General features: G+C 42.3%; 1 protein-coding gene across 5 annotated transcripts in view; it reads right to left on the bottom strand.

Annotated features, from left to right (window-relative positions):
* Npnt (nephronectin) overlaps window positions 1–12,117 on the bottom strand; it is a 62,296-nt gene extending 50,179 nt beyond the window's left edge. The window contains exons 1-2 of one of the 5 annotated variants that reach the window (XM_070022401.1): window positions 11,885–12,117; window positions 9,907–10,007 (exon numbers count right to left, since the gene is read on the bottom strand). In XM_070022401.1, coding sequence (XP_069878502.1) covers window positions 9,907–10,007; window positions 11,885–11,955 — 172 coding nt within the window. In that variant the 5' untranslated portion in view covers window positions 11,956–12,117. The remainder of the gene's footprint in view (window positions 1–9,906; window positions 10,008–11,884) is intronic. The other 4 variants (XM_070022397.1, XM_070022398.1, XM_070022399.1 and 1 more) reach the window with 4 other exon arrangements.
* Between the last annotated feature and the right edge of the window lie 300 nt (window positions 12,118–12,417).

Genomic DNA, 12,417 nt, shown 5'->3' with positions numbered 1-12,417 from the left:
TCTATGGAACCAAACAGTTCTATATTGTTTACTTCCTTCTTATTCTTAAACTTGCATCACATTCTTCCTACCTAACATAAATTAGCCTGGACACAACCACAAATTTTACTGTGGAAATATGTATATCTGTTGAGGCTTAGCATAAAATTTTAGTCCGTGTCCCATATGTTAAAAATTTGCATTTTCAAGCTATACACAACTACATTTTAAAGAAATGTTAAACTTGGAACAGATTGCTTCCAGAAAGTTTCTATACTCTTTATTGATGAATCAGGAAATATCCATAGACCGTTATCATGACAATTTTTTGACAAGTTGCCAGAAATAAATGGGGGAAGGGGGGTATGAGGTGCCCCAAGGTAGAATTCATTAGCAACACAAAACATTAAAAAAATCAGTCCCATTTTTTTCCTAAAAATGTTTTTCTACAGCTGTGTTAGCTGGTCACTGGAGTCAACTCAGACAGCACTGTCAGCAAAGCTATGCAGTTACAACTTACGACTCTAGGACTCTCTCACACAACTGTCCCCAGGACCACTTTCGGGTTTTCTAGAACCTCCAGCTGATAATATGTGCTTTACTATTAATAAGCACTCTGATCATTTTATGAAGTTACAGCTCACTCAAAAATTAACAAGCACTCTGATAATGTTACAAAATTGTGACATTCAAATCAGAGAGATAAAATCATTCAGATTCATTTTCCTTGCCTCTATAACTAACTACAAGCTTATACTTTGGAGACAACCTTGAAGTTGGGACTACTGAAGAAAGGAGGGAATGTAGGTTGGTGATAGAGCCCTTGTCTAGAGTATGGGTGCCCCTGGGTTCAATCTCCAGAAAGAAAAACAGAAAAGAGTTATAGCTAGGTGTATTAGCTTACCTCAATACTACCAGCACTCAGAAGGCTGAGGAAAAAGAATTCTAAGTTTCAAGCCTACACAGTGAGACCCTCTCAAATAAGAAAGAGGGGGAAAGGGAATGAAGAGAGAAAGAAGATAGAGGAGAAAGAGGAGAGGAAGGAAGATAGCAGAGGGGGAAGGGAAGAAGGGAGAGAAGATCAGAGATCTTAAGGCATTAAGTCCTTTTCTGTATCTTCTTGGATATGGTATCATTTGCTGTAAAAGATTATAAAAATGGCCAAATTCTAGGCCAAGTAAAACGTTAAAAAATATAAAAGTGTTAAAAGACTGTGATGGCTGATGTAGTTACCATAGGACTCAGACAGAGGCATATGGCCTTTTAAGCAAGAGGCTCCTCCCCACAGGTGACAAATGCCAGGTACATACAAGAAAGGGAAAGCTCTGCCCTGACATGTCCTTCCACATGCAGCCCTCACTATCAGCTAGAAGGAATAATAAACAATTGCTCAATGTCTTAAATTTTATGCTTGTCATTGTCAAACATCAGTTGCTGTGAGTCTGCTAAACTCAATTCCTTACTACACAACTCAGTGCATTTGATAACACCAACCTCCACATTCAGGAAAACAGATATGAGCAGCATGCAAAGCGCTCAGGTGACTTCAGTGTACTCTTTCATAGGAATTAAAAGGCATTGAGGAATTCCTCAGACCTCAAAACAAGTACTGAACACATCTATAGTTACAGTTATTTTTTCATTTTATTCTTTTCTTCCCCAGAGTGTCTCAAAAACCATATCTGTCTTAGTTAGAAAAATATACATCAGAATATCTTAACACATAGCTACCCATTGACTTCAAGATACACTGAATAATTTGTCAATAAATTTAAAACCAAATCAAGAACAAAGGCTCTCAATATGCTGCTATCATTAAGAAACACTATGAAAATATATGAAAGCATGTGAATTTGGACCAATTTATCCACTAGAAACTATTAACATAAGTTATACTCATATACCATAATCTCTAAACACATATATTTAAACATACTGTGAATGCAGTCAGAATACTCAATGTATATATGTGAAGATGGAACTGGGAAAATTGAAGGAATTGGTGAGGTTGGGAGAGATGGGAATAATTATTGATCAAGATGCAACTGTACTCAAACTGACATGTTGAACTGAAACCCTTCTGTATAACTGCTTAAAGACAATAAAAAATAAAAAATAAAAACAAATGCTGGGCACTGGTGGCTCACGCCTGAGATCCTAGCTACCGAGGATCTCGGTTCAAAGCCAGACTGGGAAGTGAAGTTCTTGATATTCATCTCCAATTAACCACCGGAAAACCGGAAGTGGCACTGTGGCTCAACTGGTAGAGCGCTTGCCTTGAGCTGAAGAGGGGAGGGGCAGTGCTCAGGCCCAGAGTTCCAGCCCCACAATCAAAAATAAAACAAAACAATAAAAATACTGTAATACATAGTTGGAATTTGTTTTTCTATTAATGAGCAATGGAGTTGCCATTTGTTGCCATACAAACATTTGGTAAATAATTATCAAGTCTTTAAAAAATATTAGTACCAAAATAAAGTAGAAGGACCCAAAAACTGGAAAGATATTTTGGGTGACAGAAACTTAACTGTCTCTACCTGTAGAGACAGTTTCTGTAAACTTAGCCGCATTCTTCTTTGACCTTAGGGAACTTTCATTGCAAATGAATTCAAATCTCTTAATTTGTGCAAATAAGCCTCTTTTGAGGCTTTTGACAAAGTATATCTAAAGCTACGAACTGCTACTTCTGAAAATGTTCAAAAATCTGCAAATATTAATAAACACTGGCTGTCTACCAAGGGCTAGAACTTAGTAACAGAATGTTACTAACAGGATGTTAAAAATATCTGTGCTTGGGGTGACACTGTTCAAAAGAAATGCACTCATTACCCAACTTATGAAATGGTAACCCCTGTGTACAACAGCTTAACAATAACGATAAAATTATATTAAAAAAAAATGTCTGTGTGGGCTGTGTGCCATTGGCTTGAGACTATAATCATAGCTACTCAAGTGGCTGAGAAATGAGGATCAGATTCTCACCTTAAAAGCATAAAGGTAAGATGGAGGTTGGTGGCTCATACCTGTAACCTAAAGATCCTGGTTCAAAACCAGCCCAGGTAGACAACACCAAAAGATTTGATCTCCAACCAACCAGCAAAAACTAAAACTACAAAGGTCTGGTTCACGTGGTAGAGTGAAAAACCTAAATAAGAGTAGGAGGCCCCTAGTTCAAGCCCCAGTACCAGCGTGTGCACACACACATGTACACGGTGAATTCTACAGATGAAAAGCACCAAATATAAATGATGAACATTGGACATGTCACAGGAAGATGGGGAAGGGGGGAAGTACCCACCAGCTTTCAACTTGATAACTCATCAAAAGTCTTTGAGGAGCAGACAATGTTGTTCCTAGGACCCAGGGTGTACTTTCAGCTGCATAACCTTCTGTTTGTTCGAGGGCAGGATTAGCAGCTGAACTTGCAGGGACTTGGAGTGTTTCCCTTCCAGCTTGAGAAGTACTAAAATTTCTAATCCAGAAAGGTTAAGGGCTGCCCAGATTAACTGTATGAGGAGATCTCAGGAAATTAGTGGACCTTAATACTCTTATAAAAATCGATTCTAATCGGGCAAAGAATGAAAGAACAAAGTCATTTCTGTGAAACTTATCTTTGAAGACTACATATGTTCAAAAAATACCTGTTCGAAAAAGGTCAAGCTTCTTCAAAATGGCTTTTAGCTTGAATTCCAAGACCACTTGAAGTCACTCAAAGTACATGGTGTTCTTAAACAACCTTTCAAGGGGAAGTGGAAGTTGAGTAGTTTTCAGAAACTTTTATTTCCTAAGAGCTTAGGGATTCAGGTTCACTGCCAAAAGTCGTTATAAAATTATCATTGCCTTGCTTTTAATCATATCTCAAAAAAGAGTAAGTTCTGTATCCTCATTCCAAAATTAGAAAAAGAAACTAATAAACTTAGGAAAATGAAATATATGTATTTTTTATCAGTTGTAGGAGTTGAACCTGGCCCGGGCAATACCACTCAGCTCTTCAGCTCAAGGCTAGTGCCCTACCACTGAGCCACAGTGCCACTTCCGGCTTTTTCTGTGTATGTGGTACTGCAGAATTGAACTCAGAGCTTCATGCATGCTAGGCAAGCACTCTACCACTAAGCCACATTCCCAGCCCTTTGATATGGTTTTAAACAGCAAAGTTTCCCAGTTGCTACTAGGCTGTATACTACCATGTAAGTGTATATAAAATACTCATTCATGATCAACACAAGTTGCTATAGTTGTTGACTACAAAGTTGGCTACAAGTTATTTCAGTAGAAATAACTTCTCTGTGAGTGCAACAATACTCATCACCTTCCAGGCTGACTTCAAATTTTCTAATTTAAGAGCTAAGGTCGTAGCTTGGGGTTAAGAGTGCTTGCTTAGCATGCGAAAGACCCGTGGTCCTACACCCAACACTGCAAAGAGAAAATAGTATGGATTTACTCTCACTTTTAAAAAGAGAGCATTCAGATATAAGTATTAAAGTAGCCGGGCGCCAGTGGCTCACGCCTGTAATCCTAGCTACTCAGGAGGCTGAGAGCCAGTCCAGGCAGGAAAGTCCCTAAGACTCTTATCTCCAATAAACCACTAGAAAACCAGAAGTGGCACTGTGTCTCAAGTGGTAGAGTGCTCACCTTGAGCTGAAGAGCGCAAAGACAGCGCCCAAGCCCAGGGTTCAAACCCCACGACTGACCAAATAATAATAAAAATAAATAAAAAACAAAGTAAGATATAATCTATGTAATTTTGTGATAAGGGGCAGGAAGTCAATGTCTAGTAGACAGTAAATATTAAAAAATCATATTCCTTTTACAAGACTAAGCTTGGGAATCTAGGCAGATACAAGGAAATTAAGTGTGAAATTTAAATATTTCATTTACCAAATTGAAAATCTATGCTTCAACTAATGGTCTTTTTCATATAAAATACAGAAGGAATTCAATTACTTTCTCATCACTCCAACGTCTGCAACCATTAGCCAGCAATATACATGATCCAACTAAAATTACTAAACAACTCCCAAAATAGCTTCAGAATGAATGATTATTTCATGGTTTGTTTCATTGACCTATAAATTCATCTAAAACTTAAAAAGAATCTTAACAGTTTACATGGCCTCTGTACGTAGCTGTTACTTCCTGCAGGGAAGAGAGAGAGAGCAGAAAATAATGTTCAGAAGTAAAAAAGCAAAATCAGTCTGTAGCTGTAAGTTTCATACTTTTCCAAAATCTCCAAAAAAAATAACAAAACACCTTCAGTTTTCCTGGTATTACAGATAAAAGATACAAAACCATCCTAATTTATATCATTTCCTTAAGAAACCACAAATGTCTCACTGCCAAAGAACTCAGAAGGTGAATAGCTTCACTGAAACCTGAACTAGCTGAGATTTTATTCCTATTTCTTGAGAATGCTTTCAATTTTACAAATGCCATTGATATAAGTCACACATACAGCCAAATCTTGAAGTAAACAACCATACAGTAAATATAGTGTCTATATATTTTATATATTCTTCTCTCCATTAAAGAAGTTCTCTGATATAGTTTAGAGCTACAATCTGTCTTTAAAACCTGCTTGTAAAACAATAGTGTCACTAAAACATGTTAACTAGCTAATCAGGGAAAATGTCAAAGGGTAAACTCAGTAATCCCAAGTTATCTGGTACTTTTAGTTAAGAATTGTTTCAATAGTATACCAAGAGCCTTTTTAAATGAAATGTATAAACACTGAGAAATCTCTAGTACTTCATTGGTAAGAGAGAAAATGTTCATAGAATAAAAATGTTTCATTAAGATGATGAAAAATTAAAGAATACTTTGTGTCCATTACTAAGTAAGTAACTGAGGGACTGTGCATAGTAAAGATGCACCCATGAATCTGTGAACACATTTCATTTGGCAATAAAGACCCACATTAATATTAAATATTACTATTATAATATCATCTATATTAATAATTATAATAGTAATATTCAAGATTAAAGTGAACCTCCAGACAATCAGAAAAATCAATTCGAAAATCAAAATGTAAATTTTCAGCATTCAAGAGCTTTATGGATGAATCAAGAAGACAAAATAGAGAATCAAAGAGCACAAAGAAGCCAAGGGTATGACCTATGCGAGAAGTATGAAAACACAACCTACCTAATTCTGGAATGGGTTGTACTTCTCCAGTAATGCTGGAATGTGGGGACAGAATGCTGAGTGGCACAGGCAGGAAGCAGAAGAACAGACTTAATTCCCATTTGGGTTGCATCTCTGATCCCTCCTTCCTTAGTCCCAGAAGGATGGCTGGAAAGTCCCTCAGCTGAATATGGCCTTTGGGGCTAAACATAGTGACTCATGAAGGGAGGTTTCTTGACACTAGGGCCCTGCAGGTCTCTTCAAAGGAGTCCAAGAAAAGGAGACTAGCAAGTAAACATGAAATGCAGTATGCTTTGTGTACAAATGTATATCTGACTCACATGACTAGTAAGTCAAAATGGCTCAGAAGTGTTTAACCAAATGGAATAGACCCTCATCCAAAGTATCACTGCCCAAAGGCCATACAATCTCTTAGAGAGCACAATGAAGGCACCACTTTCAACCAGCCCCTTTTCTAAGGCATGGACCCAGAGGATCTGGGTACAGACAAGAATCACTTCCTTTTGTTTTGCTCTGGTTAATTTCTTTCACTTTTTTTTGAAGGAAAATTCCAAAGTGAGTCATTCAGAAGAAAAGATACCCAAGAACATCTTTGATAAGGAAGAACAGACCTCTTAGAAGAGAACTCTTGAGATTATTTAAGGGTAAGAAAGCTAAAATTATGTTTGATATTACATTTCCTAAAAGTTGTATGGAATTGTTGTTTGTAGCCCATTTCAGATTTAATTATTATAGAATGGCAAGGAAATTTTCCTTGAATAGATGTAGTTACAAGCTTGTAATTTCATGAAAGTGTTCTTCAAAACATAATCAGGAAGGTTCAATGTATTCTATTCACCTCTTTGGGGGGCTGTTCACCCCTTTGAGCTGACCTCTTGGCCCCACATTCCTCAACCTGTTTATATCAAAACAAAGAAAGTCAGGCAGAACTGAACTGACAAGAAACATTTGGACCATAAAGATTCTGGAGAAACACACTGAAAAACCTGTGAATCTTTCAATTCATTTTTTACATTCTTGCAATCTTCAATATTAGTGACAAAGCAGCATTTGGCCCTTTTTAAAATTTTCCAGGAATTTTATTTTACTGAAATAGAGAATGCGAGAAGTATTTTTAATTTTGGCAGTAAATATACAAAAAGTACACTTATCATAGCTAATGAACAAAGAATATAATAGCACAGATTTGTCCTTCCTCCAATACTGTCTTGGTAGCTGTATTCCTTTACTTTTTTTCACTTTTCTAAATATGTATGTAGTATTTACTCAGTACTGAGAATAGTCTCAAGTGTTCTACAAATTCTAGCTCTTTTAAAATGTGGCAGGGTCTTTGAGATATGTACTATTTTAGGTTGAGTTTAGAAATGAGGAAAATAAAGCATAGAAAAATTGAAATACTTGCTCTAGGTCAGACAGCCAAGAGGTCAAACTGGAATTTAGTACCATGCCATCTAGCCCCTCCACTATGCTTGCTCTCAGACCTTCACTGAATCTAAGATAAGCTGAGTCTTGTGCAGACATTGTACATATTTTATAATGTTACCATTTCAATAATTAACTTGTTCCATTTGGCAGTTTCCTCAGATTACTGAAGAATAACAAGATGGAAATGATAAATACTATCCAATATTGTAATCTCTTTGCATTCTATCAGAAACAAAATGAAGCCATAAAATACAGTATTCTATATGTTAGGAAAGCTACTACACGGAAAGTAAAATCTCTTAGATGATTAAATTTCTATAATGCCTACTGTAACTACAAAAAAGTCCCTGTACTCACTGAAATTCAGAATTGCCAAGCTAGTACATATTGGGGTGGGGTGGGGGGACTCATTATATGGTATGGAAATAGACAACAGCTCTGAGAAGTGTTTCCTGGGGAATTCCACAGTTGATGAACCACTCGTCTGAGGAGATTTCTCTTTGGAATTCTTTTAGCATACCTGGCAGACAGCCCCTGTGCCCCTAATCTCTGCCTTCAAGGGAAGATGTACTCACCATGGCTCCCAGGGCATTTTGCCAATGAAGCCTTCTCCTGGGTGGGGCTAGGAGACTTGTATAGACCTCAAAGCATTACAGCATTAGATTTGTGAGTTGCCTGCAAATTACAGGAGCAAGTAAGGAGGAAATTAACTCCTTACCTACAAAGAGACACCCTTTATCTTTTTCATCTGAGAAGGATAGGCCAAGAGAAGGATCCATTCCTCACTGCTTGGTTAATACAGGCTGGTGGTTCATCAAATTTCACACCTGTTAGCCTTTAGCTACAAAGACTTCTGACACTGTGATATAAATGGCAGAAGGCTACATTCCACAAGAAACTACCTACTCTTAACCATCTCCATTTAAAAATAATATATAATAGACTAACCAGTAGGAGTACAACAGCATTGCCTAGTTCTTCCACTTACTGGAAATGGGAGTTACCACATTCTCTTTAGCAGCAGGAGGAGTGCACCTAGTTAAAGGGTTTAGTCTAGAGACCTACATGAAGAACACAACAGTCAGCTTCACCTTTTCACCTTCCCATCCCCCATCAGAGACAACAGCATGTGTGCTACTCTCTCCACTTCACAAAGGGAAGGATAAATTCTCAAAAGCAAAAGTAGTGGAGGAAACATCTTTCTTGAGCATCAAACATCATCCATTCATGTCTAAGGTAGGTTCCTTCACCACTAGTTCTAGCGTCCTTAAGTCTACTTCTCTATTCGCCCCATCTCACCAGAAGTGTTCGATCTAATGATGCCTTGGAAATTCGATCATTTGGAGTCTTTATTTTTTCAAAAAGGAAAAAGGGAAGTGGGAGAAAAACAAGGGAAGGGGAAAACAATGTCCAACCAGAAATGTATCCACACGTTATATATAACTGTAACCCTTCTGTACATAACCTTGACAGTAAAATCAATTTTTTTAAAAAAGGGATACAATTTGAGATCCAGGTCAGATTTGGGAACAAACTTCCTAATTTCTCAAATATTTATAATATGACTATAAATTTTAGCATTAACATATCCATCTTGATGAGGGGGGAAAAAAAATAAAAGCCAGGGCACTGAGTACATGGTTTTGATTAATTACAAAGCTTGCAAATGATGTTTTTTTCCAGAGATTTTTTTTTCTCTGATTATCTTGTGTGGTCTACATAAAACACTGGAAATATAATCTTTTTCATAAAAATATTCACAAATGGAACACTTTATACGAGTTAGAGTGAGGATTTTATAAGTAAAGTTCACCTATGTTGAAAATGAACTATACAACTTATGGGTGGGAATGGGAGGTAAAACCAGAGAGAGAACAAGGGAAGGGGGGATATTGTCCAAAAGGAAATAGACTCATTACCTGACTTATATAACTGAAACTCCTCTGTACATCACCTTTATAATGACGATTAAATTAAAAAAATTAAGTAAAGTTCTCTGCTTATTTAGTGTAAATATAGTCTAGACTCATTATCTCAACTCCATCTCACAGCCTGGCATAAAGTAAGCCTTACAGAACACAGGAGTTAGAGATAAGAGGAGAAATGCATCAATGAACAGCAGTCCAGGTGGCTCTCCATGTGTGTCAACGCTGACACCTCAACCCAGGTGACTCATGGTAGAAAGGAGCCAACTAAGGGCTTGGGCACTGCATCTGAAAACCCGGGTCAGCTCTATCCAGCCAAGTTTTTGCTCAGTCATGATGAGCTCTCTGGTGTGTCGCTGCATACCAGGTCCACTGTGGGTCACTGTGGCAAGTCCCACCTCCCCCGGGGGAACAGAACTCCTCAGATACTCACGTTGACAATGTCCCCAGGACTGGCGGGCCCAGCCCCAGCAGCAGTCAATCCTCCCTCCATATCGACATAGGCCAATGGAGGACACTATTTGCCGGGGCCACCTAACAACAACAAAAAAAAATCAAACGAAGATACTTGAGATCAAACATAAATTTCTCTTTGTTATGGGGGGGGGGGGGAGAGAGAAAAATCACTCAACAACTTTCTCCAATCTCTTTCATGCCTGCAGAAACGCAAGGATAAAAACACCTTTGCAGCCCAGTTCTGCTCTGATCTAATTTCAAATTGCAGACAATTAAACAGACACACCTCCAGCACACAGGGGGTGAGGTGGGAGGGTGTGGGGGAAGACTCTTTCATAAGTAGAAATTGTGCCAAAGCTGCCATTCACAGGGTGATTTCTGAAGCTTGAAATAAAACAGATTCCTCAAAGACTCACACCTGTTACTGCAGGGTCAGGTGCCAGTTTTTAAGTGAAAAGTATTTAAGAGCAGTCAAAGCAAAAACAATCCCTGCCTCATATCGAGGGCCTATGGGGAAAGAGGCAAAAAGAAAGGCGGATCCTGAAAGAAAAAAAAAATCCAATGAAACAGGACCCTTTTGAGAGATACAACAGGAAAGAGAGGAGACAGAAACAGACATAGACACAGACACACACACGCACACACAAATCTAAATAAAACCAAATAAAGTTTTAAAATAGCTAAATCTCGAGTGTCCTCGTGGTTTGAAACGTGCCTGCATCAACAGTTCATATTATTTCCCTCTCAACGAAAATAGCGCCTAAAAAAGTAGATTTATCCACCAGATGACTCTTTGACACCTAACGTGTTAAACTGTTTCTTTGTTTAGATTCACACCTCAGTGGCTTTTGCCTTCCTCCAAGATCATTTTGTCTGTTTTAGACATCTATTGAAAGGGACACTGACACTGTGGTCCTATCTTGATGCTTTTTTTTTGGTTGTAAATGTGTGCAAGAAACGCACGATATATCCAAACGTGGACATTTTTTAAAAAAAGTCTAGTCTTTGGCTACTACCCACTTTTTCCTTGCTGTTTTTTTTGGGGGGGGGGTGGCTTTACCTGCCCTTCCTGCCCCGCCCCACCCAAAGTACAAAATAACCCCCAAGTGTCCGTCTCTGCCCAGCAGGTGGTGAATTCCTCTTCTCCCGAGTGCTCCTCCGGTTGCCCTCCTCTCTCCATCGCGGGATTGATGGGTTACAAGACTGCAGGAGAGGCAGGTGCGCCTGCTCCGGGGTCCTGCAGACATCCACCAAGGGGTGGGGCGGAGATGGGAGGCGCTGGAGAGGGCGGCGGGGCGGCGGGGTGAGGGGGTTAATACCCCAGCTGCGGCGGCGGCGGCGCGCGGGGTGCGCGCACCGACTCCCCCGGAGCGGACCCCGCGGCGGCGGGGCGGAGCCGCTGAGTGACAGGCGAGACAGAGCCCCGAGGTTGGGACCTGTCAGAGCACGCCGCCCCGCAGGCTCGGCCGAGGCTCGGGGAGTCTCGTGGTGCGCACCCCCTTTCCCACCGTGGCGCCCCAACTCTCAGGTCGCCCTCCCCTCGCAGCCCTTATCCCTCTGCTCAAGAAAACCAAGCGGCAGCCAACAGGTCCCCAATCCAATCGCTCGCGCCCTGGCCGGACCCCCCCCCCCTCCCTGCACGGTCTCCAAACACGGCTCCGGCCGCGGTGCCCTGGAAGGTTCTCCTCTGGGGCAAGGGGGGGAGGGAGGAAAAGGTCCAGGGTGCAGCTCAGACCCAGGCTCGAGACCCCCGCGTCGCCCGGCGCGGTGTCGGGTGGCGCGATCGCCCCGCCGCGCCCCACCTCGGGGCAGCGGAGTCGGGGCCGGGCGTCCCCGCGCCCGCCGCCCCGCCGCCCGCGCGCTGCCCCAACTTCTGCACCGGGGGAGCCGCCACCCCCGAGTGCGCACTCCGCGCGGGAGAGAGGCAGAGAGGGCGCCCCGGGGCCCCAGCTCACCTCCCGTCGAACTCGGCGGCCGCGGGCAGGTAGAGCGAGCCCAGGAGCGCCAGCGCCGCGAGGAAGTCCATGCCGGCCGGAGAGGCCCGAGCGGCTGCGGGGCAGAGCCGCGCGCGCGAGGCACACGGTGCGGGGTGCCGGGCACAGGGGTGCGCAGCGGTGGGGTGGCGGGCCCGCCTCCTCCTCCTCCTCCTCGGCTCCGGGAAACCCACCCCCCGCCCCAGCCGCCTCCGCCGCGGCCACTGTGCGGCGGGGCTGCGCGGCGCAGGTCTGCAGCGCGGCTCGGCCGAGCCCCTCGGTCCCCTCCGGCGAGGGGAGGCGCCGCCCGCGGGGAGGGGCGCGCGGGGCGCGGCGGGAGGGCGCGGGTGGGGGGCGCGCGCGCCGGACTCGCCGCCCCGGCGGCCGCAGGCGCCGGCTGGGGGCTCTGGGCCCCGCCCCAGGGGCGGAGTGGGGATGGGGAAGGGTGGGAGGCGGGGGGTGCAGACGCTCCCACAACTCCCGGGCGGGGCCGAGAGCCCTAAGCTAGGAGGAAA

Source organism: Dipodomys merriami, unplaced genomic scaffold, assembly GCF_024711535.1.
Source record: "Dipodomys merriami isolate MVZ:Mamm:240054 unplaced genomic scaffold, mDipMer1.0.p SCAF_15, whole genome shotgun sequence".
Classification (NCBI taxonomy): domain Eukaryota; kingdom Metazoa; phylum Chordata; class Mammalia; order Rodentia; family Heteromyidae; genus Dipodomys; species Dipodomys merriami.
This window is presented reverse-complemented; position numbering and strand designations above follow the sequence as displayed.